The sequence below is a fragment of the Colobus angolensis genome, unplaced genomic scaffold (genome assembly GCF_000951035.1).
Source record: "Colobus angolensis palliatus isolate OR3802 unplaced genomic scaffold, Cang.pa_1.0 Scaffold190, whole genome shotgun sequence".
NCBI lineage: Eukaryota > Metazoa > Chordata > Mammalia > Primates > Cercopithecidae > Colobus > Colobus angolensis.
Genome location: NW_012115044.1, coordinates 6,708,565 through 6,735,828, shown reverse-complemented (window position 1 = coordinate 6,735,828; position 27,264 = coordinate 6,708,565). Strand labels below are relative to the sequence as shown.

The following is a 27,264-nucleotide window of genomic DNA, read 5'->3' as shown; positions in this document are numbered from 1 at the left end:
ACTCGTAAGGTCAGGCACGGTGGCTCACTCCTGTAATCCCAGCACTTCGGGAGGCCAAGGTGGGCAGATCACCTGAGGTCAGGAGTTTGAGACCAGCCTGGTAAACACGGTGAAACCCTGTCTCTACTAAAAATATAAAAATTAGCCAGACATGGTGGCGGGCACCTGTAATCCCAGCTACTCAGGAAGCTGAGGCAGGAGAAGCACTTGAACCCGGGAGGCAGAGGTTGCAGTGAGCCAAGATGGCGCCATTGCACTCCAGCCTGGGTGACAAGAGTGAAACTCTGTCTCAAAAAAAAAAAAAAAAGAGAGAGATTTAACTCATAAAATATAGCAACAGCCCTGCTCCCTCTCCACATACCCAACGTCAGGGAAGGAGGCTGTGTGTGTAGGAGACTGCTCCTCTCCCTGCAGCCACTGGTTGCGTATGTAGCATCCAGACTCTCCTTTGAGCAGCGTGGATGCTGGAGCTCTCAAGGTGAGTATCGCCAGCATAGACTGGGTGTACAACCTGGGCCACGGTGATATCCCTGGGACCTGTTGTCCCTCTGACAAGAGAAGGGAAGAAAGATTACAGGCCAGGTATGGTGGCTCACACCTGAAATCCTGGTATTTTGGGAGGCCAAGGTGGGCAGATAACTTGAGCCCAGGAGTTCAAGACCAGTCTGGGCCACATGGCAAGACCCAGTCTCTACAAAAAAACAAAAACAAAAAATTAGCTGGGCATGTGGTGTGTGCCTATAGTCCCAGCTACTTGGGAGGCTGAGATGGGAGGATCACCTGAGCCAGGGAAGTTGTGGCTGCAGTGAACCATGACTGTGCCACCACACTCCAGCCTGGGTGACAGTGGGAGACCCTGTCTCAAAAAAAAATAAAAATAAGAATTAAAACATTTAAGAAAAGCCAGGTGCAGTGGCTCATGCCTGTAATCCCAGCACTTTGGGAGGCTCAGGCGGGCAGATCACCTGAGGTCAAGAGTTCGAGACTAGCCTGGCCAACATGGTGAAACCCTGTCTCTACTAAAAATACAAAAAAAATTAGCCAGCCATGGTGGCAGATGCCTGTAATCCCAGTTACTCAGTAGGCTGAGGCAGAAGAATTGCTTGAACCCAAGAGGCAGAGGTTGCAGTGAGCCGAGATCGTGCTGCTGTTCTCCAGCCTGGGTGACAGAGAAAGACTCTGGCTCTAAATAAATAAATAAATAAATAAGAAAAGAAAGATTACAGTTTCCCTAACACACTGTCCTTTTTTTATTAAGGAGTAGGTGCACCTGGTGGCATTTTGCAATCGCTTTAGTCTCAGGGAATTTTCCCAGGCTCCTTTGCTGATGGAGACATAGCTAGAGATGCAATCCTTCGCCTCTACTCTACCTGTACTTTTTCATTTGCCATATTTGATGGGCTAACATTGGGAAGGGGAACATAAACTGGATGCAGGTGAACTCAGCACTAAGTTGGAGGAGTGCTATGGCCCATCTGGGGTCCCTGGGGTTAGTAACAGGGCTCACCAAAAGGTGCCAAGATGCCAAGAATCCACGAGAAGAAAAGAGCCTTGAATGTTTCCCCTCCACAGAGGAGGACATCTGACACCACACCCCATCTGTCTCTCCTTCTCAGATGTTACTATGGGATATCAATTGTTATGGGGACAGGCAAGGGCTGAACTGGAATGGATGATATTTGCAATGTGGAAAAAATAACTAACTTACATAAGCTTTAGGAATTTAATTCTCAGGGCTGAGTTTGCTATATTATATTATTAATACTTCTTCATTTGCTAGCAGGTATCATTGATTAAGAAAGTTTTCTAAGATTCTGTTTCTTCTTCTTCTTCTTCTTCTTTCTTTTTTTTTTAAAGAAACAGGTTCTTGCTCTGTTGCCCAGGCTGGAATGCAGTGGCATAATCAGCTCACTGCAGCCTCCAACTCCTGGGCTCAAGCAATCCTCCCACCTCAGCCTCCCTAGTAGCAAGGACTACAGTTGAGCACCATCATGCCTAGCTAATTGTAAACAATTTTAGCAGAGACTGGGTCTCATTATGTTACCCAGGCTGGTCTCAAACTCCTGTCCTCAAGCGACCCTCCCACCTCTGCCTCCCAAAGTGCTGGGATTACAGATGTGAACCACCACGCCTGGCCTGCTTCTTTCTTCACTAAATTACCCTGGAGGCCCCAAGAGAGCCAGGCCTAATGTTGGGTGGGTGGGAATTAGTGGAATCAAATGTGCACAGGAACATGTCTCATGTCATACAATACAGAGTCCTGGGTGGTGGGTCAGGAGGCCTGGATCCAAGTCCCAACTCTGCCGCTTACAAGTCATGCTGCCTTGCCTAAGACACTGAACCTCTCCGTGCTTCAGTTCCTTCATCTGCAAGCAATAGCCCCCAACTTATCACACAGGACATGTTAAGGATGGGGTGAAGTAACGGAGAGAAGGTACACTATGTGAAAAACTGTTCTATGAGGGAATATATTGTTTAACAATTGTTTGTTAGAAGATCCTCTGCCCATGCTGGCACATACCTGGCACAGGTCAACATTGCTGAAGTCAAAGCAGGCCAAGGGTGCTAGGCATGGGAGCCCAGTGCCATGGTGGCCTAAGAGTAGCTGGAGAGCTGCTTCTCCCTACCCACTCCTACACATCCCCATATCTGTCCAGGGAGAGCAGGGAGGATCCAGCTTCCATCCCTAGAAGTGACAGCTCACGGCAGAGCATGCAGGCAGGCATGCCTGTTTCTGTACCCCTCTGTGGTTTTGGAACCAACAGGGCTATGCTTCTGGAGGCATGGGGAGGTGGTCTCACAACAAATATGAAACAGTCAGAAAAAGTATGGCTCTGTGAACCCCCTCAGCAGGGACCTTAACATGCTTTTAACCTCCAGGCACTCCCCAAACTTTCCTGCCAGGTATATTCTTAGCTGCACAGACACAGAGGCACCAGCTCAGGTTGCTGTGAATCTGCCCAGCAGCTGGAATTAGAAGCCAGGACATCTGGTCCTGGCAGCACCACGTCCACCACCAGACAAAACATCCTCCCGCATGCCAACTCTGATGGGGTGGCACTGACAGAAGGGGAGCTGAGACATACGGCCTGCAGGCAGCAGGTTTTCAGAAGATGGAACCATGGTGGTGGTGAGGAAGGAGTATAGATTTTAGAGTCAGAAGACCTGGAGTTGAGTTCTGACCTTTTCACCCAGCTGTGGAGCCTTAGGCATGCCACTTGGTCTCTCAGAGCTTCCCTTTCCCTACGTCTCCCAGGTGGGTTGTCAAATGAGCTGATAAAGATGTGAAAAGTCACAGCTGACTCTGTAGTCCACTTTGTTCCTAACAAGTAGCCATACATTTTCTCTGGCATGAAGGTAGAAACACCCTAACTGTTCCTCTTCCAAATTCTCCGATTGACTAAGGGAAGGAAATTATTACTGATTGGGTTCCAGTCCCTGTGCTAGTGACCTCCTGTGCGCCATTTTATTTTATACTCACAATTGATTCTTTAAAGTAGGTACCGTTATGGTTCCCATTTTCACATAAGGATATAGAGTTCGGAGAGTTTAAATAACCTGCTCCTGATCACACAGCTGGTAAGTAGAGAAGATTTGAGATTCAAATCCAGGTCTAGGTAAGCACAGAGTCTGAGCTCTGGGCTCCATATCACATGGTACCAGGCCTTCTAGTACCAGGAAGATATTGTCACAAAGATCCCTCCACCGACCTGACACAAGCTGACCAGAAAATCAGTTAAAATTGGGTGGCATACAGTTTATCATCCAAACCAGCATGCTTTATCCTGTACATATGATAAAGCAGACAGGATCCCAGGATAACCATTATAAACCAGGAAATATAGTCACCCTAGTTAAGATGCACATAGCGTAGAGAAGGATGATGGTTCAGCTTGTAATGTATTTCATGGATTCTGGACACACTTTTCTTTCACATTTAACATTGTTACAACCATTAGCATCCTAGCTTCAAATAAATGCCATGGTTAGGAGTAACAGTGGGAAGCTGGAATGCATCTGTGAAGGGGAAGGAGAGCAGAGGGAAAGGTTCAGTATTTCCCAGGGACCCCCACCTTGGAGGCTGCCAGGGTTAGAACCACATAGGGTGGGCACCAAGAAGTGGGAAATGAGAGAGCAGAAAGGAGATGGCCAGAGGACACTCCTAAACACCACTCTAGAGAAGACCCACTGGAGGGTAAATTTGGAGGGTCGGAGGAAATAGGACCAGCAGATAGATGAAAGAAGCCCCAAGCCCTTATCTGAAGAGCAATCGGTTGGACTCACTCTGAAAGTTTTGGTTCAGATCAGGGGCTGTTGCCCCACTTCCGGTGTTGCTTTTGCCGTTATCATTCACTCCCACCCAGACTACCACACTGGGCTGGGCACAGCCCAAGCCGAAGCCCTGGACTCTTCCGGTGGCGCCCTGGCAGAGCTGAGTTCATGCATCTCCCCCTACTCACTGCAGTATGGAGCCTTGGAAGTAGTCAGGAGGTAGACTTTTACTTCCTTGGGAAGTGGCTCTATCTTGACACCACCTTGTTCCACCAGGCCTGAAAATAAAGAAGTAAAGACAGCAGAGTCCTGAGAAGGCTATCTTAGGGTCTCACAGCACCCAGCCACATGTTTATTAATTCATGCACCCATTTATTCCACAGACATCTACACTCCACACGCACTATGAGAGCGCAGAAAGGAGAATGCAGAAAGGAGACAGCCAGAGGACACTCCTAAACACCACTCTAGAGAGAAAACCCACTGGAGGGTAAATTTGGAGGGTGGGAGGAAATAGGATCAGTAGATAGACGGTAAGAAGCCCCAAGTCCTCATGCTGTATTCTGAGGTGAGTCCTGGGATCCCAGCAACTCGTTCCAGTGGGCAGTAAACACACACATAAACGGCACTATGCTTTTTAGATCATCGGACTCATTCTTGGCAGGTAATTATAAGAAATCTGAAGCTGCATCTCTAACTTGCAAAACCAATCTCCTATAGCAGTTGTTTTCATGACACTTACATCCCGTGCAGTGGGAGCACGGTGAAGCACGAAGTGTTTGACCTGAAGACTAGTGGATGACAGGTGGGGAGAGCACATTCTGGGAAGAGAGTGTGGTTAGGACCAAGGCACACAGGTGGGGAAGCCTGATGTGCACTTGGAAGTACAAGTAGTTAGCACCATCCGGTGTTCAGTGCAAGGGAGAGTGTAGTGAGAGATGAGGCTGGGCAGACAGTGTGAAGCAGCTGTTATGTCTGTGGGTCCATGGCATGTAGGGGAAACTGACATATGCACAATGAGTAGAAATAATGTTGACTTGGTCTATCATGGGAAGCTACCCTACTTTACTATTTTGTCAAGCTGGTACCCATTTCACTCATATAAGCAGTGGCAAGCTGCTACAGTTGAGTGGCAGCCAGGGGTAGCGGGAAGTAAGAGAGTGTGGGAAGGAGAGAAACCATTTCCACTGCCCAGGAGTTTTTCCTGGAGCTCTTCATCCTGGATAACCACAAGATATTCATAACAATGGTCTACACAAGTGAGTTAGAGGCCAGATCCTGCAGCCTTCCTGGCATCCTTTCCCCAGACTGGCCTGGATCATCCAAAAAGGTACCCAAGCCCCCCAGCAACTAGGCATCCCCCCAGCTGCCATGAGGCCACCAGAATCTCAGACCTCTAATGTGGGTCTTGTGTTCCACTCTTAGGGATTCCCCACCACACAGAGAATTAGGGTTTATGAAGAACTGGAGAATGGCAAGAAGTAAGAAAGATCTATAAGCAGCATCTGGTCCAAGAGTGAAGGGACCTGTATGTGGGAAGGGTGTGTGTGGAGCAAGGATGGCCATAGGGAACACTATAGAGGGTGAGGGTTGGGGCACGAGAACCAACCGTCCATCTCCAAGTAAGAACAGGCTGAGCACCTCATCGCTTAATTTTCTTTTCCTCAATTGGATAGAATTCTTGACCGCAGGAGATCAGGACATTAAGAAGGGACAAGTAGCAGGGCTTGAACTTTCCTCACATTGTCAAAGGAAGTCAAAGGGGAAGCACTTTACCTATCCTTGGGCAGGAAAGTAGAAAAGGGTTAAAACAATCCAGACAGTGTCCGGCAAGGAAGGCATTGTAGCTGTCACAGGGAAAGGCCATCAGTGGACAGGAATTCTCCAGGGCGCTGATGTAGAGGTGCACGGCCCTCATGTGATCACAGATCAGATAACTATAACCTGAACAGAGAAAAAACACAACCAAGGTTTCAGTCAAGACAAATGGAATTCCCTCTGTGCTGCTCACTGAAACTCTATTGAATTTTATATTCCAGTAAGCTGTAAATAAATGCATGTGAGTCCCCTCAAATCACTTTTTCAAAATATTAGTGTACATGGTTACTACATTCTACTTTCTCATTTTACTTTTTCTGAGATACATAAGCATAATCCATCAAGAAAATTGCTTGATTTGAGATGCATTCTTTTTTTTCTTTTCTTTTCTTTTTTTCTTTTGAGACAGAATCTCACTCTGTTGCCCAGGCTGGAGTGCAATGGCATGATCTCGGCCCACTGCAACCCCTGCCTCCTGGGTTTAAGCAATTTTTCTGCCTCAGTCTCCTGAGTAGCTGGGCTAACAGGTGCACACCACCACACTTTGCAAATTTTTGCATTTTTCATAGAAACAGGGTTTTGCCATGTTGGCCAGGCTGGTCTTGAACTCCTGACCTCAGGTGCTCCACCTGCCTCAACCTCCCAGAATGCTAAGATTATAGGTGTGAGCCACCATGCCCTGGCCTTGAGATGGATTCTTATATGATCATGCAAACTCTCCTTCATAAAATGGGAATATATAGAGAGTTGATGATGCTGCCCCACTTCTCAAAATGGGTATTTGTGCATGTATTTACTTTCTTCATCATCACCCATATAACAAATTTTTTACAACCTCATTATACCCAACCCAGCAGTGAGACTGCTGCATCAGCCGCAGTTTATGGTCGATCACTCTCTACAGCCAATGTGCTGAGGTTCACCGGGCCAAATGACTGATATGCTGAATTTGTCAAATATTCCAGTTTACCAAAACTTAGTTTCATAGTTATTTACTATTTAAGTTTGCAGCATTCGACATTGGTTAAATTAGCTGGAACTAAGAAGTATGTGGTGAGCTACAACTCCAGGGTCCTGGGGTCTTCAGACTCTCCCTGCACCTTGAGACCTTGTTGCTGAGACCTGCAACCAAAGCCAAGCAGTATTTTGACTTTTCTTTTCCCTGTGGCTGGGACACTTTCAATGGCCAAGCTCTTTCCAGCTGCAACAGGGAACTGGGGCAGAGACAAACTAAACCCTTCTCAAATTGTGTTATGGAGAAAAAGTGAAAAGTGGTCAATTGAAATGCCACCAAATCTTCAAAAGCCATTGAAACCAAACTCCTATTTTATCAAAATTGCTGAGAAATTCACAAATTGTGAAAAGAAGCATGTTTTTGGAAAACTAGTAAATTTGGTAAAATCGATGAGTAGTTATTCAATAAGATTGTCAAAGGAATCCTTACAATGTTAGAAATTTGGTAAAGCAAGACAAGACTAAAAACATAGTAAACAGAAATCAGCATTTTTAATTTTTATATGAAATGCTGATATATTGGTTATATTCATAAGATATAAGAAAACCAAATAATTATTGATCTTAGCTTTTGACAAATTTAGTATGCTAAGAATATATCAATAAATATATTAAAAAGAACATTCCAGAAGGCTGTATTTAAAGAGAGGAAATGTACAGTCATTGAATGTGTTCAAAAAGATCATCTTGAAAACAATTTTAGAGAACTGTTAGAGTTGGTAAATGTGGTGAAATGACTGGGCAGTGAATTGATCCTTCTGCTCACCAGCTTTGGGCAGGATGGCTTACTTCTGCCAGAGCAAGGCTCTGTAGGGGATGCAGTTGGTGTGGACTGTGCCACACCCGCCCCTCAAATGCCTGGGCTCTTGAAGACATCCATCCCTGAATACACTCTGAGTAAAGCATTATGGGACATAGCAAAGGACACTTGTAAAGCAGACCCTCTGTGGGCCATTCTGGCTGACTCAATACAAAAGCTGTTGTTGAATTCCAATCTCTGGGGTTGCCAAATATCAACTTTTACTGGATTTCTGACCTGCGTAAAAGTAGGTGGGGCAGCCGGGTTGGTCTTGGCCTCCATTGACAAAGTAGTCCACGTGTCCAACAGGAATCCGAATACCGAAGTCTGAAAGGAGACAGAACTCCATTAACTTCTTTGCTTCAGGGAGCTGGCTGGCAGCAGACCTCAAACTCTGACCTCAGGAGCCCACCCACTCTCTGCCCCGTCACTTCTAAGTGCTGCGAGACTTCACAGGATGAGCCCTCAGACAGATTTTCCTTTCCTTTCCTTTTCTTTACTTTTTTTTTTTTTTTTTTGAAACAGAGTTTCACTCTTGTCACCCAGGCTGGAGTGCAGTGGTGCGATCTCTCACTGCAACCTCTGCCTCCTGGATTCAACGATTCTCCTACCTCAGCCTCCCAAGTAGCTGGGATTATAGGCTCATGCCACTACACCTGGCTAATTTGTGTGTGTGTGTGTGTGTGTTTTAGTAGAGACAGGGTTTCACCAGGTTAGTCAGGCTGGTCTCAAATTCTTGACCTCAGGTGATCCACCCACCTTAGCCTCTCAGTTTTCTAAAGGGATTTTTCATGCTAAAAGGAACGAAAGAGATTCATTTGGTAAGATGCTCATATTTGCCTAAGAAAATCAAGAAAAATACCCTGTAACATAAGTTTTTGTAACTCAGTAAATGTTATAAACTTGGTAAATTTCCTCATTGAGTAGTATCGGTTTTCCTTTGAATAATAGTTCAGGTAAACATGTTTGGGGTCACATTTCCACAGTCCCCCCTAAAACATATCTTTGTGCTCTCCTGAGTGGAAATAGGACATGGCTCCAGAGCCAAGGTGAGAGAGCATCTTCTGCCCTCATTCTGTCCCTGTGACCAACTCCTGGATGCTCTGCTGTGGCAGACTTGAGCCCTCAGACTGGCTCAGGCCCAGCTGCTGAAGACCCCGACTTTCTCCTTCCTATCACCTGTCACTATTGGAAGAAAATGATTGTGTATTATTTGCTTACTGCCATCGACCTGGAGGTTAAGCAATGACCTAGAAGCCACCCTTGAGTCTTGCCTTTCCCTCATACCCCACATGCAGCCCTTCACGAGTCTAGTCAGCTCTACCTCCAAAACATATTTTGAATCTGTCTATTTCTCTCTGTCTTTACTGCCACCACCTTTACCCAAGCCACCATCATCTCACCCAGACCCCTACTGCAGACACTCTCTAATGGGCACCCGGGCTTCCCTTGGTGACTCCTACGGTCCATGTAGCCTGTAAGCTCCATGTAGGCAGGGACCTCATTCAATGTGTTGATCGTTGCTAAATTCTCAGCACCTGCCACTAGCTTAATAAATAGTGGTTGAATAAATCTTTTTAAGTCACAGCAGGGAGACTTTGAAGGGGCCTGAGAGGCCTCGCTTAGATAAATGGGTACCTAATAAGTCATATATTTAGCAAATTTAAGGATAGAAAGGATTTTTTTTTTTTTTTTTTTTTTTTGAGACAGAATCTCGCTCTGTCGGCCAGGCTGGAGTGTAGTGGCATGATCTCCGCTCACTGCAAGGTCCACCTCCTGGGTTCACGCCATTCTCCTGCCTCAGCCTCCCGAGTAGCTGGGACTACAGGCACCTGCCACCACACCTGGCTAAATTTTTGAATTTTTTTTTAGTAGAGACTGGGTTTCACCGTGTTAGCCAGGATGATCTCAGTTTCCTGACCTCGTGAAACGCCTGCCTCAGCCTTCCAAAGTGCTGGGCTTACAGGCGTGAGCCACTGTGCCCAGCCAGGATTCACTTTTTAAATGAACAAGCTTAACTCACCTAATATAGCTAGGATAAGGCCTGTGGGCTTTGGTTTCCTATCTGTGAAATAAAGGTGGGAAGAAGGGTTGGACAATATAACTGCATGTGTTTCTTTCAGAATCATGAGTCTTAAATGCCAAAAAGAGACTTCTGACCACAGGAAGAGACATGAACATCTCTCACTTGAGCTGCAAGCTCCTCTGGTCAGGGACAGATGTTATTTCTCCCTGCACCCACCACACTAAGCACAGACCCCATGGGCATTGGCTGCGGAGCAGAAATGAAGAGGAATGCCCCTGCCTTTCCCAACTGGTCAGAAGAACTTAAGTTGGTCATAATGGGTTGAGAGTTGGAGAGTCTTTCCTGTGCCTGTCACTATTGGAAGAGGGATTCTTTTTCTTTTTCTTTTTCTTTTTCCTTTTTTTTTTTTTTTGAGACAGAGTCTCGCTCTGTCCAGGCTGGAGTGCAGCGGTGTGATGTCGGCTCACTGCAAACTCCACCTCCCAGATTCATGCCATTCTCCTGCCTCAACCTCCCGAGCAGCTGGGACTACAGGTGCCCGCCACCACACCTGGCTAATTTTTTGCATTTTTAGTGGAGACGGGGTTTCACCGTGTTAGCCAGGATGGTCTTGATCTCCTGACCTCGTGATCCGCCCACCTCGGCCTCCCAAAATGCTGGGATTACAGGTGTGAGCCACAGCGCCCTGTCCAGAAGAGGGATTCTTATTCTCCGCTGGACTGAAGGGCCAAGCTTGTCAGCTGGGGAGGAGGGAAGTTGTGACACACCTGCCTGCCTGCGGGGGCCCAATCCCTTGGGACCAGGCACACCCATCCTAAAAAAGCTTCATGACTTTCCCCTAAGTCAGCCAGACAGCAATGCCCTACCCAGTACTGCTTAGCACACTGTTGTTACTGCATTCATTTGAATCAGAAAGTGAGACTCATAACCAAGTACTTTCAGTCTGTGAGTGAGAATCTCCCTGCCTATGGTGGCTAAAAATACAACCATTCACCTCAGTGGTGAATGTCTCTGTCACAGAGACAGAGCCAGAAGAGACTTTCAATAGCCTTTTGGTAAACTCCTCACTGTGCAGCAGAATCTCAGAGATGGGGCAGGGCATCTCTGCTCAGGGTCACACAGCTAGATGCCAGCCTCCTAGGTGCTGCCTTGAGCTCATTCCCTCACCCCAGGAAGGTCACCCCAGCTCACTGTCAGTGTCTGTGTGGATGGCTTCCACGAAGAGGGCATCTCCGGCATCCAAGCGCTCCTCCACACTGGCGCTGGTGTACTCAGGTCCAGCGGGGTCCAGGCCTGTGAGAAGAGACTGATATGAGGGACCACTTTCCTCTCAGCTGCAGGAACATTCATGGACCCACCACACACCCACCGCTTCCAGTGCAGATCATACAGCCTCCCTGAGAAGACCCAAGGGTTGGGAGAATTAGCTGAGGACCATCTTCCTCAGGAAACCCCACTCTCTGTTGTCTCTCTAGAGGTAACCTCTCAATGACCCAGTTTCTCTGACTCTAAGATGAGCTTGAGGCTGCGTGTGGTGGCTCACGCCTGTAATCCCAGAACTCTGAGAGGCCGAGGTGGGCAGATCACGAGGTCAGGAGATCGAGACCATCCTGGCTAACATGGCGAAACCCCGTCTCTACTAAAAAATACAAAAAATTAGCCAGGCGTGGTGGCGGGCGCCTGTAGTCCTAGCTGCTAGGGAGGCTAAAGCAGGAGAATGGCATGAACCCGGGAGGCAGAGGTTGCAGTGAGCCGAGATCATGCCACTGCACTCCAACCTGGGCAACAGAGCAAAACTCCATCTCAAAAAAAAAGAGCTTGGTAACACCAATTTTTGATAGAAGTTAATGTAATGTAAAGCTTGTTACTGCCTTCATGTAGTAACAACAATAGCTACTATTTCTTCGAGCAGTAACTATGGACCAGGCTTTATGCCGGGCAGTTTTACACACTGTAGTCCTCACCATAACACAGTGATTACTGTGAATACTACTATTCCCATGTCTCAGTTTGGATCTCTTTCCTTCCCCTACAAAAAGCAGACACTGCCACAAGAGTTTAAGGTAGATTTGGGAGAAAGTCTCGGAAAGCATGGTGAGGGAGTGGGAAAGCAGGTCAGGGAATAAAGGAAAATAGTAGTGAGTAGGATATCCCCACGGGTTTTCACCCCACTGGGGTGCCTCTGTGAGATTCTGTAAAACAAGACCCAGAATTGTCCCACTGAAAGGCCAGGAAGCTGAGGGTTTTTGCCATACAACTCCAGTCCCTTATTAACTGAGAGTGGCTCTGGAAGCATAAAGTCCTCCACACTTTTACATGTGTATAGCAAAACTGTCTAAAGTTTATTTCCACAGTGAGCCAAGGAGATGTGGGCTGTTACCACTATTTTACAGATGTAGAAACTGAGGCTCAGAAAGAAATAGAAGGGGAAGTGCTTGCCAGAGCAATCAGGCAAGAGAAAGAAATAAAAGGCATCTAAACAGGAAAAGAGGAAGTCAAATTGTCTCTCTTCATCAATGATATGATTCTAGAGAACCCTAAAGGTTTGATCAAAAGACTTCTAGACCTGAAAAACAACTCCAGCAAAGTCTCAGGACACAAAATCAATGTACAAAAGTCAGTTGCATTTCTATGCACTAAGAACATTCAAGCTGAGAGCCAAATCAAGAATGCAATCTCATTTACGATAGTCACACACAAAAATAAAGTACCTAGGAGCACACCTAACCAAAAGAGCAAAAGATCTGTACAAAACCTGCTAAAACCCTGCTAAAAAAAAAAAAAAAAAGATCACAGGTGACACAAACAAATGGAAAAGTATTCTATGCTTTTGCATAGTATTTGCCAAAGTATTCTGTATTCTATGCAGGGTTGGAAGAATAAATATCATTAAAATATCCATTTTGCCCAAAGCCATCTATAGATTCAATCCCTACCAAATTACCAAAGTCATTTTTCACAGAATTATAAAAATCTATTCTAAAATTTATACGGCACCAAAAAAGGGCCCAAATAGCCAAGGCAATCCTGAGCAAAGAGAATAAAGCTGGATGCATCACACTACCCAATTTCAAACTATACTATAAGCCTACAGTAACCAAAACAGTATGGTACTGGTACAAAAATAGATACACAGGCCAATGCAACAGAATAGAGATCACTGAAATAAAGAAGCACACCTATAACCATCATACATTTGACAAAGTTGACAAAAATTAACACTTTTCTTTAGAGAAAAAGATACCCTATTCGATAAATGGTGTGGGAAAACTGGCTGACCATATGCAGGAGAATGAATCTGGACCCATAGCTCTCACCATATACAAAACTTACTCAAAAAGGATTAAAGACTTAAATGTAAGACCTCAAACTATAAAAATCCTAGAAGAAAATCTGGGAAATACTCTCCTGAATATTAGCCTAGGAAAAGCATTTATGACCAAGTCCTCAAAAGCAAATGAAACGAAAACAAAAATTGGCAAGTGAGACTTAAACTAAAGACCTTCTGCACAGCAAAAGAAACAACCAATGGAGTAAACAGACAACCTACAGAATGGGGGAAAATATTCACAAACTATGCATCTGACAAAGGACTAATATCCAAAATCTATAAGGAACTTGAACAAATCAACCAGAAAAAACAATCCCATTAAAATGAGGGTGAAGGACACGAAAAGAGACTTCTTGAAAGTTGAAAGAAGACATACAAGTGGCTGACAAGCATATGAAAAAATGCTCACCATCACTAATCATCACACCATGATATACCATCTCACACCAGTCAGAATTGCCACTATTAAAAAGTAGAAAATAAATAAATAGATGTTGGCAAGGCTGCAGAGAAAAGGAAATACTTATACATTGTTGGTGGGAATGTAAATAAGTTCAGCCAGTGGGGAAAGCAATCTGAAGATTCCTCAAAGAACTAAAAATAAAATCACCATTTGACCCAGCAATCTCGTTGCTAGCTATATACCCAAGCAAAAAGAATTTCTTCTACCAAAAGGATACCTGCACTAGTATATTCATTGCAGCACTATTCACAATAGCAAAGACATGGAATTAACCCAGGTGCCCACCAATGGTAGACTGGATAAAGAAACTGTGGTCCATATACCCTATGGAATTCTACACAGCTATAAAAAAGAATGAAATTTTGTCCTCTGCAGCAACATGAATGTAGCTGGAGGTCATTTTCCTAAGCCAATTATTGCAGAAACAGAAAACCAAATACTGCATGTTCTCACTTACAAGTGGGAGCTAAACATTGGGTGCATATGGACACAAAGATGGGAACGATTGGCACTGGGGATTCCAAAAGGAGGAGGAAAAGCAAGGGGAAAGGGTGGAATAACTACCTATCAAGTACTGATTGCTACTTGGCCAATGAGATCATTAGAAGCCCAAAGCTCAGCATTGCATGCTATACCTACGTAATAAACCTGCACACGTAAACCCTGAATCTAAAATAAAGTTTTTTAAATAAGAAATTTAAAAATAAAAAGTGAAAAAAGAAACACATGGCCTCTCACATTGATATTAGAAATCATACAATAATAACACACACAATTTTATACAAAAAAACCACAATAAATAAATTTTAGTGGTAATAGGTGACTTGATTGTAAGAACAAAGGCTCCGTACTCCCCTCTGCTTGCCTTAGAAGAGACATTTTCAGGGAAATCTTTCTCCATCTCTAAAGCCTGGAGGATGGGCAGGGATGAATGTTACCTGTGATCTGTCCCAGCTGGCCTCCGAAGAGCTGTCCCACCATGCCCCCAACGTGGGCCCCCAGGCTAACACCAATGATGTGGATTGAGGATTCCGACACACCCAGCACCTAGAAGAGCAGGGGCAGTGAGTTCCCCGTGGGCCACAGAGTCTGCTGGCTTCGCAGTGGCAGGCTTTCCCCGAAAGCTTCAGAAGCCGAGGCCCTGGGCATGACAGACCCACCACACTTACTTTGGAGGGAAAATGGACAGCACTCTCATCATTAATCACTTCTTCTCTTCCTGGGCTTCCCACCCTGACAACCCACTTACTCTCATTTTGGTGCTCAAAGTATGTGAGTAATGACCACGGCCATTCTCTCTTGAGGGACAACTAAGTGCCAGGCCATCTGCATTCGCTGTCCAATGTGCTATGACACATTTTACAGAGGAGCAGTGGGAAGCTCAGAATGTTCAATAACCTGACTAAGGTCAGTGCTGTGAGTGGCAAAGTCAAGATTTGAACCCAAGACCACCAAGCTCCCCAATGACTCTGTTTCCACTCTAAGCCTCCTCAGGCAGTGCTTTTGTCTTTCTGACCCTCTCTCCTCATATGTAGCCCAAACTCACCCTAAGCTCTTCTGCACCTACCAGGAGTTTATTGAGGAAAAGGCAGATCTTGAGGCTCAACTTAATCACATTTTTCACAGCTGAGAAGTAGACCCCTGTAGACCCATAAATCCAGTCCACAGCAATTACATTAGCATTCGTTGCACGCAGAAGGGTTCTAATGAATTTATCAATCCAGGAAGGCTTTGTTCCTAAAACACTAGAGAGGGGGCCAAAAAAGGATGGAAAAATTACCCACCAAGTGGATATTCATTGTCATGGAAACCTCTATTAATCCCAAACCCAGAAAAGAAGTCAAAACTAGAGAAGGGCATATATGAAGAGTTTATTAAACAGCACTTGGAGCACAGGGGGGACACCATTCCAAAGTTGCCAGCCCTTCCGCCAGCACATATACAATCTTTGTGTAAATTATAAAACTTTGCCTTTTGTTCCAGGTAGATGCAGCCTCATGCCAGGGTTCAGAACTCAGGTTGGATTTCAGCCCCATCAGCCTTTTGTCAGGCACCTTTGCACAATGCATAAACCACATAAACTGTATACATTGCATCGCTCCATTTGTGTTATTTGTGGAAAGGAAAAGATAGCTTTGTGCCCTAGAGTTAAGATTTGCAATCTTAATTCTCATTCTGAAATATAGGCTCTTTCTTTGTGGACATTTTCTTTCTTTCTTCTTTCTCTTTCTTTCTTTCTTTTCTTTTTCTTTCTTTCTTTCTTCCTTTCTTTCTTTCTTTTTTCTTTCTTTCTTTCTTTCTTTCTTTCTTTCCTCCTTCCTTCCTTCCTTCCTTCCTTCCTTCCTTCCTTCCTTCCTTTCCTTTCCTTTCCCTTTCTTTCCTTTCTTTTCTTCCTTTGTCTTTCTTTCTTTTTCCTTCCTTCTTTGTTTCTTTCTCTCATTCACCCACTGATTTATTCAACAAACATTTATTGAGTACCTATGGGCCAGGCAGTATGCTAGGTACTTTCCAAAAAATAAAGACAAATAAGATATCGTCCCTATCCTTCTGGAACTTACAGTATAATGGGAGTTTTCCAGGAAAAGGAAAATGGTAAAAAATGTTTAGAAATCTTTCCCAACAGATTGGGATCAGGAAATAAGTTTTTTGATGGCTCCCAGTATAGAAGCAAAGAGAGCATGCTCATGTGAGCAGAGGAGTGTGGAGTGGGTGTGTGCCAGAGAATGGGGTTGCAGGATTTAAGAGCAGACAGAGTGCCTCGCCTGATGAGCTCTCCCCCTCTATTAGCTATCCCTGGGTTGGAGGTACACACTCAGCCTTGGAAAGTGGTCGAATGTAAGCTTTGCTAGAGGAGAGGCTTTGGCACAAGAGCAAGGAAGCAAGAAGAGAAGCCTAAGGAAACATGTGGCTGAGTCCTTGGAGTCCAGGGATCTGAGAGGCAGAGACAGGCCAGAGATCAGGAAATGGTGGTCCTTTGTGCATGGCCTTTGTGTCTACCTTTTCATTGGGTGCCCCCAACTCTACTTGCTCCATGGTGCTGTTACTTTACCGTATTCTCTCCCTCTTTCCTCCTATAAACCTTTCTCTGTTTCTGGGCCTATTGATGGGCTTTGGAGAAAAGCTGTTCAAAGAAAGGATGGTGATTGGAATTGAGACTCAGTGACTGTATATTACAACAAAATGTGGACTGGAGAGTGTCAGAGAAATTGAAGAAGAGAAGTGCATAGTTCCATCACACCCATAACCTCTGGGTATGATGGAAGTGGCCCCCATAAATGGAAGTTTCTTAGGTCATAAAACCAGGGAAGAAGTGAAGAAGGGGAAATACAACCCTGGGTAATAAAGGCTCTGTGTATGGAGATTTCTCCAGAGTCACAGACATGTACTGTTTGTGAGTGTGTAGACAAGACTGGGTGGAGAAGTACAATATATGACCAATAAGAATGAACACCATGTGTGCATGTTGACATGAGACCCATCAAAGACAGCAGGACATGAGGGATGGAGCATATGACCTTTGGTAAACTCATTCCTCCTCTTGTTCCCCACTAACTTCTTATGGTATTATGGTTACTTGATCATTCTTAGCTGAGAGGTCCTGTTGATTAGTTAACTCCCACCTGAATCCATGGATAATTAGTTTGGTTCCCAGAGTGGCATTGAACCCAGAGTTTTGGAGGTCACTGCTTCCTTCTACTAGCTTCCCACAGTTAGGATTTGAAGGGACAAAGAGGAGAAACTGGACTTTGAGATCGGTGCCTTCAAAAACGTTGGCGTTCTGGAAGTCAGCGCACTTTGGCTGTGGGGTAGGAGGTGCATTCCCTGGAGGAAAACAAAACAAACAAGAAACATCCAAAGGTGAGGTCATCTGTTCTTAGAAGGAAGAAAGACGACCTTGGAAGGAAGCAAGAAACAGGGGCCTGCAGGCATGGGGTTTATTATACATCAGTTAGTGCAATAAACACTCATTTATTACAGCCTGCATCACTTCTGTAATGAAGCTCTGTGAATATTTTTCATGCCTAAGGACAAAATAGCAGAGAAGGGATATTCCCCAACTAGATGAGCTTAAAGGCCATGGTGAAATGGCTGTTGTTCTGGGCTGAACTGAGTCTCATCCCCCAAAATTCATATGTTGAAATCTTAACCCCCAGTACTTCAGAATGTGACAGTATTTGGAGATACGGTCTTTATAAAGGTTAAAAGGAGGGCAACAGAGTGGGCCTAAATCAATATGACTATTGTCTTTATATAAAGAGGAAATTTGGACACAGACAGAGGAAAGACGATGTAAAGACACAGGGAGACAGTGGCCATCTACAAGTCAAGGACAGGGGCCTGGAACAGATCCTTTGCTCATTGCCCTGAAGGAACTAACACTGCCAACATCTTGATCTCAGACTTCCAGCCTCCAGAACTGTGAGGCAATACATTTCCATTGTTCAAGCCACCCAGTCCACAGCACTTCATAATGGCATCCCTAGCAAACTAGTAGAGAAGTCTAAGTAGAACCCTGGACAACCAAATGAACAGTTGCCCTGGGGACTAGCCTCACTTTAGTCTGAACACTCTGTCCCAGAAAGATTTCCAACACCTTAGCCCCGCCTAATCACTTCTTGTCCTTATGAGCAGTCAAGAGCCCTGCCATAGCCTTCCAGTGCCCAGCCCATGGCCTAGAGAGATGGTAGAGAAGAGCCTTAACAAGCCTCACCTACTTCACAGCACCTTAGAATAGATACCTTTACAATGGAAATTCTCTGGCCAAGATAACTGCAGGCCTTTAAAAAACACTGAACAGAAAAGGCAATGTGAAACTCCTGCTTCCCAGGGAGCTGAAAATCTGGCCCATTTTCAGTACCCAGCATCCCACCCTGATCCCCACTTCTGTGATGCAGAGGTGTGGTCCCTGACTTCCATGCATCCCACAGGGAGACTGGCAGGAGCAGCAGGGTGCACGCTGACCCACAGAACAGAGCCCCACACAGCATTGCTGCCACCAGACAAAGTGATTCACAGAATCAGAGGTTCAGAGGAGAGGTCCGGATTGCAGACTTTGGTTTGTGTGGGCCCCTTTGTCAAGGAAGACGTAACTTTAGGTTTCTGGAGTGATCATCTGCTATCAGAGGTAACTGGGAACCCATATACAACCGGGTTGTATATGGGATCTGGGATGCTCTGTGATATGGTGCTATGAGTGAATTGTGGGAACCCCACCTGTGGAGAATACCTCAAGCCATGAGGCCTTCTGGAGCATCGCTGAGGTAGACTAGAGGTTTCCCCATCACTGCTTCTGAGCCCCATACTTTATCCCCAATCCCCTTGCAGAGCCAGACCAAGCAGGCAGGTTTGGAGGCTCCTGGGAAGAAGCCCACTCTGAGAGCGCGGGCCCTAAGCTCTTCAGCCTGCGGCTTGAACTCCCACAGCACATGAGAGAGCTAATGCCTGACTCCATCTTTTTATCTGCCTCCCCCAGCGTTTGGCTCTTTAAAGAAAAGACGAAAGGACTGTGCTTCAGCATGAGACGTGAACCACATTAATGAGTCAATCTGCTCTGTTGTTCACATAGGGAAGCCTGCATCCATCAGAGAGTCTGAGTCCTTTTAAATAACCATAATATGTCACAAAGCAGGCCCAAATAATCACCAAAGAACCAATATCATCTAAATAAAATGTAATAAAACTAGAAATCAATAACAAAAATTATTTTAATATACATTTGGAAATGTAAAAACACCCCCTCCCATTTTTTCCAATAAGACAAACCCATCCCATGTGCCTGTGGTATTTTTACCAGCCCATACAAAGAGAAGCTCCTGGGCACAATTCCTCATGGACATATATTGCTGAAGCTTGTTCAAGATTTTAAAAAATTTTTTATATTCAGGTAAAAAAATATATAAATTATCATGTTTACCTTTTTTAAGTGTACAGTTCAGTGGTAATAAATACACATATATTCTTTTCTCCCCTTCATTCCCAACTCCTCTCCCCTTCTCAGCCTCTGGGAGCCACAATCTACTACTCTATATCATCATGAATCCACTTTTTTAGCTCCTACATATGTGTGAAAACGTGATATTTGTCTTTCTGTTCTTGGTTTATTTCACTTAACATAATGGCCTCCAGTTCCATCCATGTTGCTGCAAATGACGGGATTTCCTTCTTTTTAGGGGCTGAATAGTATTCCTTTGTGTATATATACCACATTTTCTTTTTTTTATTCATTCATCTGTTGATGGGTTCTTAGGTTGGTTGGTTTTATATCTTGGCTATTGTGAACAGTGATGAAATAAACATGAGAGTGCAGATATCTCTTTGATATACTGACTTCCTTTCCTTTCTTTTGGATATATACCCAGTAGAGGAATTGCTGGATCATATGGAAGCTCTATCTTTAGTTTTCTGAGGAGCCTCCATCCTATTCTCCATAGTGGCTATACTAATTTACACTGCTACCCACAGAAAAACACCCTTTTAACCTTTTAAGGAATGTATGGGTTAAAGAATAATCACAATGAAAACTACAGAATATTAAAAACTGAATGACAATAAAATCAACACATATCAAAACTTGCAAAGAGTGGCTAAAACAGCACTTGGGTTGTTAAAATAATTACTTGGGAAGCCATTAGACTGAGGCAGCTCTAGTGCTTGAGTTCTTATAGAAGCTCACCAAACCTCAACTCATAGTGAACAGCTATGTCCTATGAGGCTTAAGCTTTAGCACTCAGAAGCTGCCAACTAACCTCTGACTAGGGACCCTAAGGTACTGCTCCACTTTAATCAATCAAATATTTTCTTTGCCTTGCTCCATAGGCACCTTATAAAATTTCTTCCTCACACCCCTTTGGTGGAGCCCTGAGCCACTTGCAATGTGAAGCTGCCCAAACCATGAATCACTGTTTGTTGAAATAATCTCTTTAAAATTTTAATGTGCCTAAGTTTACCTTTTAATAGGGAAAAATGTATAACCTTACATGCAAATGTTAGGGGGGAAAAGGGAAAGACTTAGATTAGATAAGTTAATATTTTAACTCAGAAAAGAATACCACAGCAATCCCAAATAAAACACAGGGAAAGAAATATAAAGGTAATAGTTGAAATGGAAGAAATAGAAAATAAGGAAATATGAGCAACATTGGTAGCAACTTAGTCATTACAATTTCTCAGGCTTTGCAAAGTTGCCTGGGATGTCTTTGACTCTTCCCTGTCTCTCACATCCCACATACAATTGGTAAGTTCTGTTAGCTTGAACATCAGAATGAAATATTCGGAATCTAACCCTTCTCACCACCCTGGTCCAAGCCGTCATCATCTCTCACAACCACTGCCATAGCCTGCAACTGTGTTTCTTGCCCTCTCTTTTGGCCCCTTCAGTCTATTTGCAACACAGCAGTCAAGATTTTTCTTTAAGTCAGTCGAATCACGTTACATCTCTGTGCAAAAGTGTCCAAGCCTTTTCACTCAGATAGAAACCTGAAGTCCTAACAATGGACTGTAAGGCCCTAACTGAGCTAATCCACCCCAGTCCAAGAGTCCTTTATCTTATGCTACAATCACTCACTTTTGCAGCCAGTTGTTCTCCTGGCCCTTCCTCACTCTAGATGGCTTCGTGCCTGAGGGTCTTTGCCTGGCCATTCCTTCTGCCTGTAATGCATTTCCCTTATGTATTTACATGGCAATTCCTTCCCCTCCTTCAAGTCTTTGCTTGTCAAGTGCTCTCTTCTCTATTCTCACATCCTATTTCAGTTGTAACCTGCTTGTGCTCCTCACCTCATTTCTCTCAATCTTCCTTACCCTGGTCTATTTGTTAGCAATCATCACCTTCTAATCTACTATGGAATTTGCCAAGTTATTATACTATTGTCTATTGGTGGTCAGTCCACATTAGAATGTACTTTTGAACAAAGCAGGGATTTTTAAAATCCATTTTATTCACTCTACTGCCTAAAGCAGTACCTGTCACACACAAAGAGCCAGTACCCAAAACTAGCTCTTGAAAAAGAATAATGAGCTAGATGTACTTTTGATAAGACAGAATAAGAGAAAAAAGGGAAGGTACAAGTAAACAATATCAGGAATAAAAAGGGGATATAAATACAGACAGTAGATTTCCTTAAACCATAAAAAAGTTTATATGTACCCCAAAACTGAAAATACTGATATTTTGCTAGAAAATGGATAATTTCCTAGAAAAATGTAACTTACCAAAACTTAGTCAAGAAAGAAAAAACAGAAAATCAAATGTAAAACTATAGCATAAAGGAATTGAAACACTAGTTTCAAAACTATCCCTCAAAAAAGTCTAAGAAGCCTGAGAGTTTTACAGAAGAATTCTATGAATCCAGCAATCCCTAGCTTACACATGCTGTTCCAGGAATAGAAAATGGGAGACAGGATTTCAGTTCATTCTATGAGAATATCCAACATACCACAACTGCACAAGGACAGGCAAGAAGGAAAAACTAAAGGCTACTTTCATGTATGAACATAAACAGAAATCTAAGATAAGGTATCAGCAAATCTAAATCCATCCGGGATAACAAGACCACAAAGTACATCATAGCCCAGCAGGGTTTACTGGGTCAATTCTTTGCAAAGAATTAAAGTTTATTTTAACATTAGAAAAAGTATTAATGTAATTCACATATGAACAAACTAAAGAAGAAAAATCACATGCTCATCTCAATGGATGAGCAGAAAAAAAGAATACTTGAAAAAATTCAACACTCTTTAACATAAGAAAGGATATCTACTAAAAGTCTATAGTAAAGATTAGATTTACTGGGAAACATTAGAAGTATTCCATCTAGAACTGGGAACAGATGAGAAATGTCTGCTACCACTGCTTCTATTAAATACTGTGCTAGAGGTCCTAGTCCTAACCACTGAAACAAGACAATACAATGGGATAAAAGTTATACAGTTTGAAAAGGGAGAGAAGAAAATTGCCAGTATTTGAAGCTGATAAAATAGGGAAGCATATTCAGATACTGACTCTACCTAGCCACCACTCCAACCAAAGAACAGTGACAGATGCGTATCTGGCCAGGCTGACCAGAGGTTTACAAACAATAGAAAGGAGGGGTGAAGAATGAAATACTGGCTTGTCTGAGTCTGAAAAGAGCCTATAGTTTTCTATTCTTGAGTCTTTGACACTGAAGAAGTGTTAGAGAAGGGTGAGTCTGGTAACACCCATGTTTCCATAATGGGAAGTGACTCTCAGGCATATATGACAGAGCTCCCTTCACCCTCCTGGGATGCTCATGGTTCCCATGGGTGGCCTCTGTGATCTGTAAATGCTGGAAATGTGCTCCTCTATGCTGCCACCTGCACCTGTCTCAGTTGTGTTCTGTAGATCGGTATCCCCTATGTGCTTTTGTTTCATAGAAGTGTTATTTTGCTAAAACAGTTTTGATTGTGTGACCTGGACCAAGATGGATGGGTGCTCTGGCAGTGACAGAGTTCGCACAAAACCATATCAGACACTTTATCAAATGTAAAGATGACAGAGGAGCCATTGGTGCATGTGTCGGGAAGCGGGTGCCCTTCTCCAGGCTCCTCGGGAGGACACTGCAGGAGGGGAGGAGGGCGGAGGCCCCCTCCCTATAGCTGACTTGAGGGTGGCTCTGCCATGCATGCAGGGTGCAGTACCACCTTCAGGCCCAGGCTGGCCTTGGAGAGGCTGGTGTCACAGGCTGCTTCTACTCAGTTGTCTCTGCCGCCAGCTCAGCACTATGGGACCCTGAACTTCCTGCCACCCCCTTGAGCCCTGGGCTCCCCACAGACAGAGCTGTGCTATCAGATGACCTGTGGATTGAGGCATCAGTAGCCAGGAGTGTCTTTGAAATGGGCCAACCTCTGGAACCCTTCTTTGGCTGAATTGTTTCAGGACGAGTGTCATTTAATCAATCTGCCCTAATGCCAGGAAGTAGAGATGAGGACTGCAGCCCACTCAATTTCTTTCTTCTCAGTTACCAAGACCTTTGGCTTATTGAATGTGTCCTGTGTGTCAGGGCCTGGGTGAGGCTCTGGAGATTCCAGGATGAAGAAGACGCCAGCCATAACTGTTCTTAGGGAGCTCAAAGTCTGGCAGAGAAGGGGAAAATAAGCCGGAAGCCCCACAGCAAATAGGGATGTAAGATCTGTGGCCAGGAAACATAGGTACTGAGAGAACACACAGAAAGGCCATCTACCCCAGGTGGAGGAAGACTTGTGCACCCACCTGGAGGAGAGGACGCCTGAGCCGGCCTGGAAGCTCAAAGGCCAGGTTGATCAAGGAGCTCAACAATCTCAAGCTCCACCGTCCAAGGAAAAGCTGGGTGTGACTGGGATTGCCATGAAAGATTGTGTGGGCACACAGTCAGGAAAGTGAGTGGAGGCTAAACTTCCAAGAGGCCCATGTGGGTCAGCTACTGCCCTTGTGTGACAGCAGGCACCTGGATACCTCCTGAACCTCCTCCCTCCCGATCATTTGAGCTCTTCCTTTCCTTTACCTTGAGCTCTCTGCATCCGGCATCCTCTTTCTTTCCACCTACTTCATCTAGGCTGTCTGAAGACAATTATATCCTTTTTCCTTTTCCCTTTGGCATATTTCTGTCCCTGCCAGCCACACACACATACACACACACATACACACACACACACACACACACACTCTTCTATCTCTGCCTATCCATCAACTTACTTACTTTCTGAGATAGCACTGCTAAAAGTAAGAATAAGGAATATTAACTTAATAAATATTGTTGCTGTTGACAGTGGGAAAGGAAGAGAAGCAGATGGGAAATAGAGAATACCTCACTGGGTAAGTGTGAAAAGAAAGACACCAGAGACAAAGGCAAGAGGACAGGGCAAGGAAACACCCAGGTCCTGCTAACATGTTATCATAAGCCCACTTCCTGCCCAGAGCATCTAGAATGGTTCCCACATATGTGGTTGGAACCTGATCAGCTTCTGCCCTGACCCTAACCCTGCTACCTGGTTCCGAATTTCTGAGCTTCTCTTATCTGTGTGACAGAGGCCCCAGGCTTACCGACAGATGAGCTTCCAAAAAGAGTTTGATGCCAATTTACTATTAGTCCTCCCATTCCTCAACCTTCAAATCAGGACAACTAGCAAATGCCTTCCAGCCCCTAAGGAGGCCTGGGGCTCCTGAGCAGGTACAAAGTGGGCCTGCCAAGCCCACTTCTCAGAACGGGACCCACAGCTCTCCTAGGTGATACCTCCCACCTTCTCTCCAAGGTGGCTCATGACAGCCCTGTTCCCTCCACTTCCATCAGCCTAGACAACCATTTGCTAATAATAAAATCATAAGGGAATAAGCAACTGCAAAAGTCCGACCCTGTGCACAGATGATCTCATTCAGTCCATACAGCATTCCTATCTGGTAAGGATCATCTCCAACTACAGGTAAAGAAAACCACTTCCTCAAGATCACATAGCTACAAAGAAACAGAGCCAGGATTCCAGTCAGGGTTAGCCTGACCCAGACAGAGCCTACTTCCCATCAGCTCAACCCATTGACTCCTCTAAGCAGCAATACAGCAACATTCACTGGACATCTGCTGTATATAGAGCACAGCACTAAGTATGCTAAAAGAGACAGAAACCTCAAATCCTCGCCTTTTAGGAACAAATAATTGAGGTAGGAGAAAGCACATATAGAGCTCAACAGCACCTCTGAGAAACCACCCATGAGTGCAAGGAGAGCATGCAGTCACCTAAGTGGAACTTTGTAGCAGGGAGGGGTGTTGAGCAGAAAAGTAATGAATACAAGGGAGATAGGAATACAGAAGCCCCCTTGGAAGATGCAAAGAACAGAAATCAATCCAAAGGTGATGTGAGCAACTCCAGGCAGAAGCAATGATATATTCTAGAGCCAGGGAATGAGAATTAAATGTCCGGCAGAGAAGAAAGAAAAGCAGCCTGCTATTGGGAGCAGAGGGAGGGGATTTTTCTAAGGGTGAGGTCACCACCAGAGTAAGAAGAAGTCTCCTGAGAACTTCTGAGAACCCAAGGCAGAGCAGGTTAATTTGCTATGTTAGGCAAGTGGGATCAGTGCATCAGTTCTTTACCGGGGAAAGATAAATGCAAATTGGCATCTGAGGGAAGTTTTCCTAGGGGCATCTGGGGTTAGCAGGGACTAGTTCCCATCACCCAGCTGGGATGACAAACCACTTGAGTTAGGTTGCCGGATTAGAAAGGACATCTAACAATCTCAGTGACAAAATCGTTATTAGTTTGGAAAATCTAAATTTTAAAATTAAATATATCTTAGAATGGTGGATATTTATGGGATGAAAAATGAATATCTTAGAATTAACCAAATTTTATTTTCTTACAGTGGGTCCTGGCTTGTGCAAGGTGAAAGGGGTTTTTTATGTGGGTTTTAGAAAAAATGAGTCGGATAACCAGGGAAAGTTCAGGTTCTGTGACCTGTTTACCATCATTCTGATTATGATAAAAGGGTTTTTTTTTTCCCCCTACTCTTTTAAATTCACCTCAGAAGAGGCAAAAGACTTTTAGGGGACCTTCCAAAAGTTGGTACTGCATAAGTAGTTGGAGAAATATGATCATTGACTGAAATAAGTTCCTCCCAAGGCCTGAGCCCTGGCTTACCTGAACTTCCAACGCTGAGCCACAAAAGTAGGCCCCCCACCCAGAAGCGGCTCTTCCAGGGACCTGGGGGCATTGCTGAGCTGGAAATCTCAGAGCTGGTATGGAGTAATTCCCTAAAGCCAAAGAGATCACATAACCCAGCCTCTCAGAAAACACCCACGTGGATTTCACTAATCATTAACTAGCCTCATGACCCGAAAAGGAAAAATAAATTCTTCCTTATTTATTGAAATGCTAGAGTTTTCGGTTTCTTCTTCTCAATGAAAATAAATACACTTTCTTTTTTGTTAACCAGAGTGCATTGAAACACACTGTCCTTCCTCTTTGAACCAAACATGATCAGGAAACTATTTCCTGCACCTCTCCCACTTCCCATGATAGGATGTTATTAATAACTAAGGCAGAAGTCCTTCATCTCTGGGTGACCAGAAACCCCTCATTGTGTTGGAATTATCTGTGGACACGTGTGTCTCCCTAGAAGATTCTGAGTGACTTGAGAGCAAAGGCTTTCTCTTTTCATTTTTTAATCCCCAGTGCCTAGCACAGGACTGAAATAATAATATATTTTAAGTGTCCATTTAATGCACAGAAGGGAAGAAGATAAAGCTTCCCTCTGGAGAGTACTATCATTTTGTAGAATCTTGGGGCTAGAAGTCAAGTCCAACTTTGGAGATGTTCAACTTCCTGAATTCACAAAGAAACTGAATATTAGAAAAGAAAATGACCTATAGAGATCACGTTAGTGGAAGTGGCAGAGCCGGGCCTGGAACCAAGGTGGTTCCAGCACCATATGGCCTCTCCACCCAAAGGAGTGGCAGAAACCACACAGAACTATTTCTAGGCACGTCAGTAGAGCTGGGGCAGAGGGCGGGGCACTTGTCTGCCATTCCCTAAATCATAACATACTGCTGTTAGGCAGA

The 27,264-nt window shown here is 44.4% G+C and overlaps 1 protein-coding gene across 5 annotated transcripts in view; it reads right to left on the bottom strand.

Moving 5' to 3' along the window:
* The window catches only part of PLA1A (phospholipase A1 member A), a 32,252-nt gene extending 5,769 nt beyond the window's left edge, over positions 1 to 26,483 (bottom strand). For 2 of the 5 annotated variants that reach the window (XR_001001605.1, XM_011940629.1), the window contains exons 1-8: positions 26,345 to 26,483; positions 17,344 to 17,545; positions 15,291 to 15,468; positions 14,662 to 14,770; positions 11,121 to 11,222; positions 8,141 to 8,230; positions 6,049 to 6,216; positions 4,461 to 4,550 (exon numbers count right to left, since the gene is read on the bottom strand). Coding sequence is in view for 4 of the 5 variants with exons in the window: in XM_011940629.1 (XP_011796019.1) it covers positions 4,461 to 4,550; positions 6,049 to 6,216; positions 8,141 to 8,230; positions 11,121 to 11,222; positions 14,662 to 14,770; positions 15,291 to 15,468; positions 17,344 to 17,545; positions 26,345 to 26,417 (1,012 nt within the window). In the remaining variant the exon portion in view is untranslated. Of the gene's footprint in view, positions 1 to 4,460; positions 4,551 to 6,048; positions 6,217 to 8,140; positions 8,231 to 11,120; positions 11,223 to 14,661; positions 14,771 to 15,290; positions 15,469 to 17,343; positions 17,546 to 23,919; positions 24,054 to 26,344 lie in introns of those variants that run through there. The other 3 variants (XM_011940630.1, XM_011940632.1, XM_011940631.1) reach the window with 3 other exon arrangements.
* Positions 26,484 to 27,264: the final 781 nt, after the last annotated feature.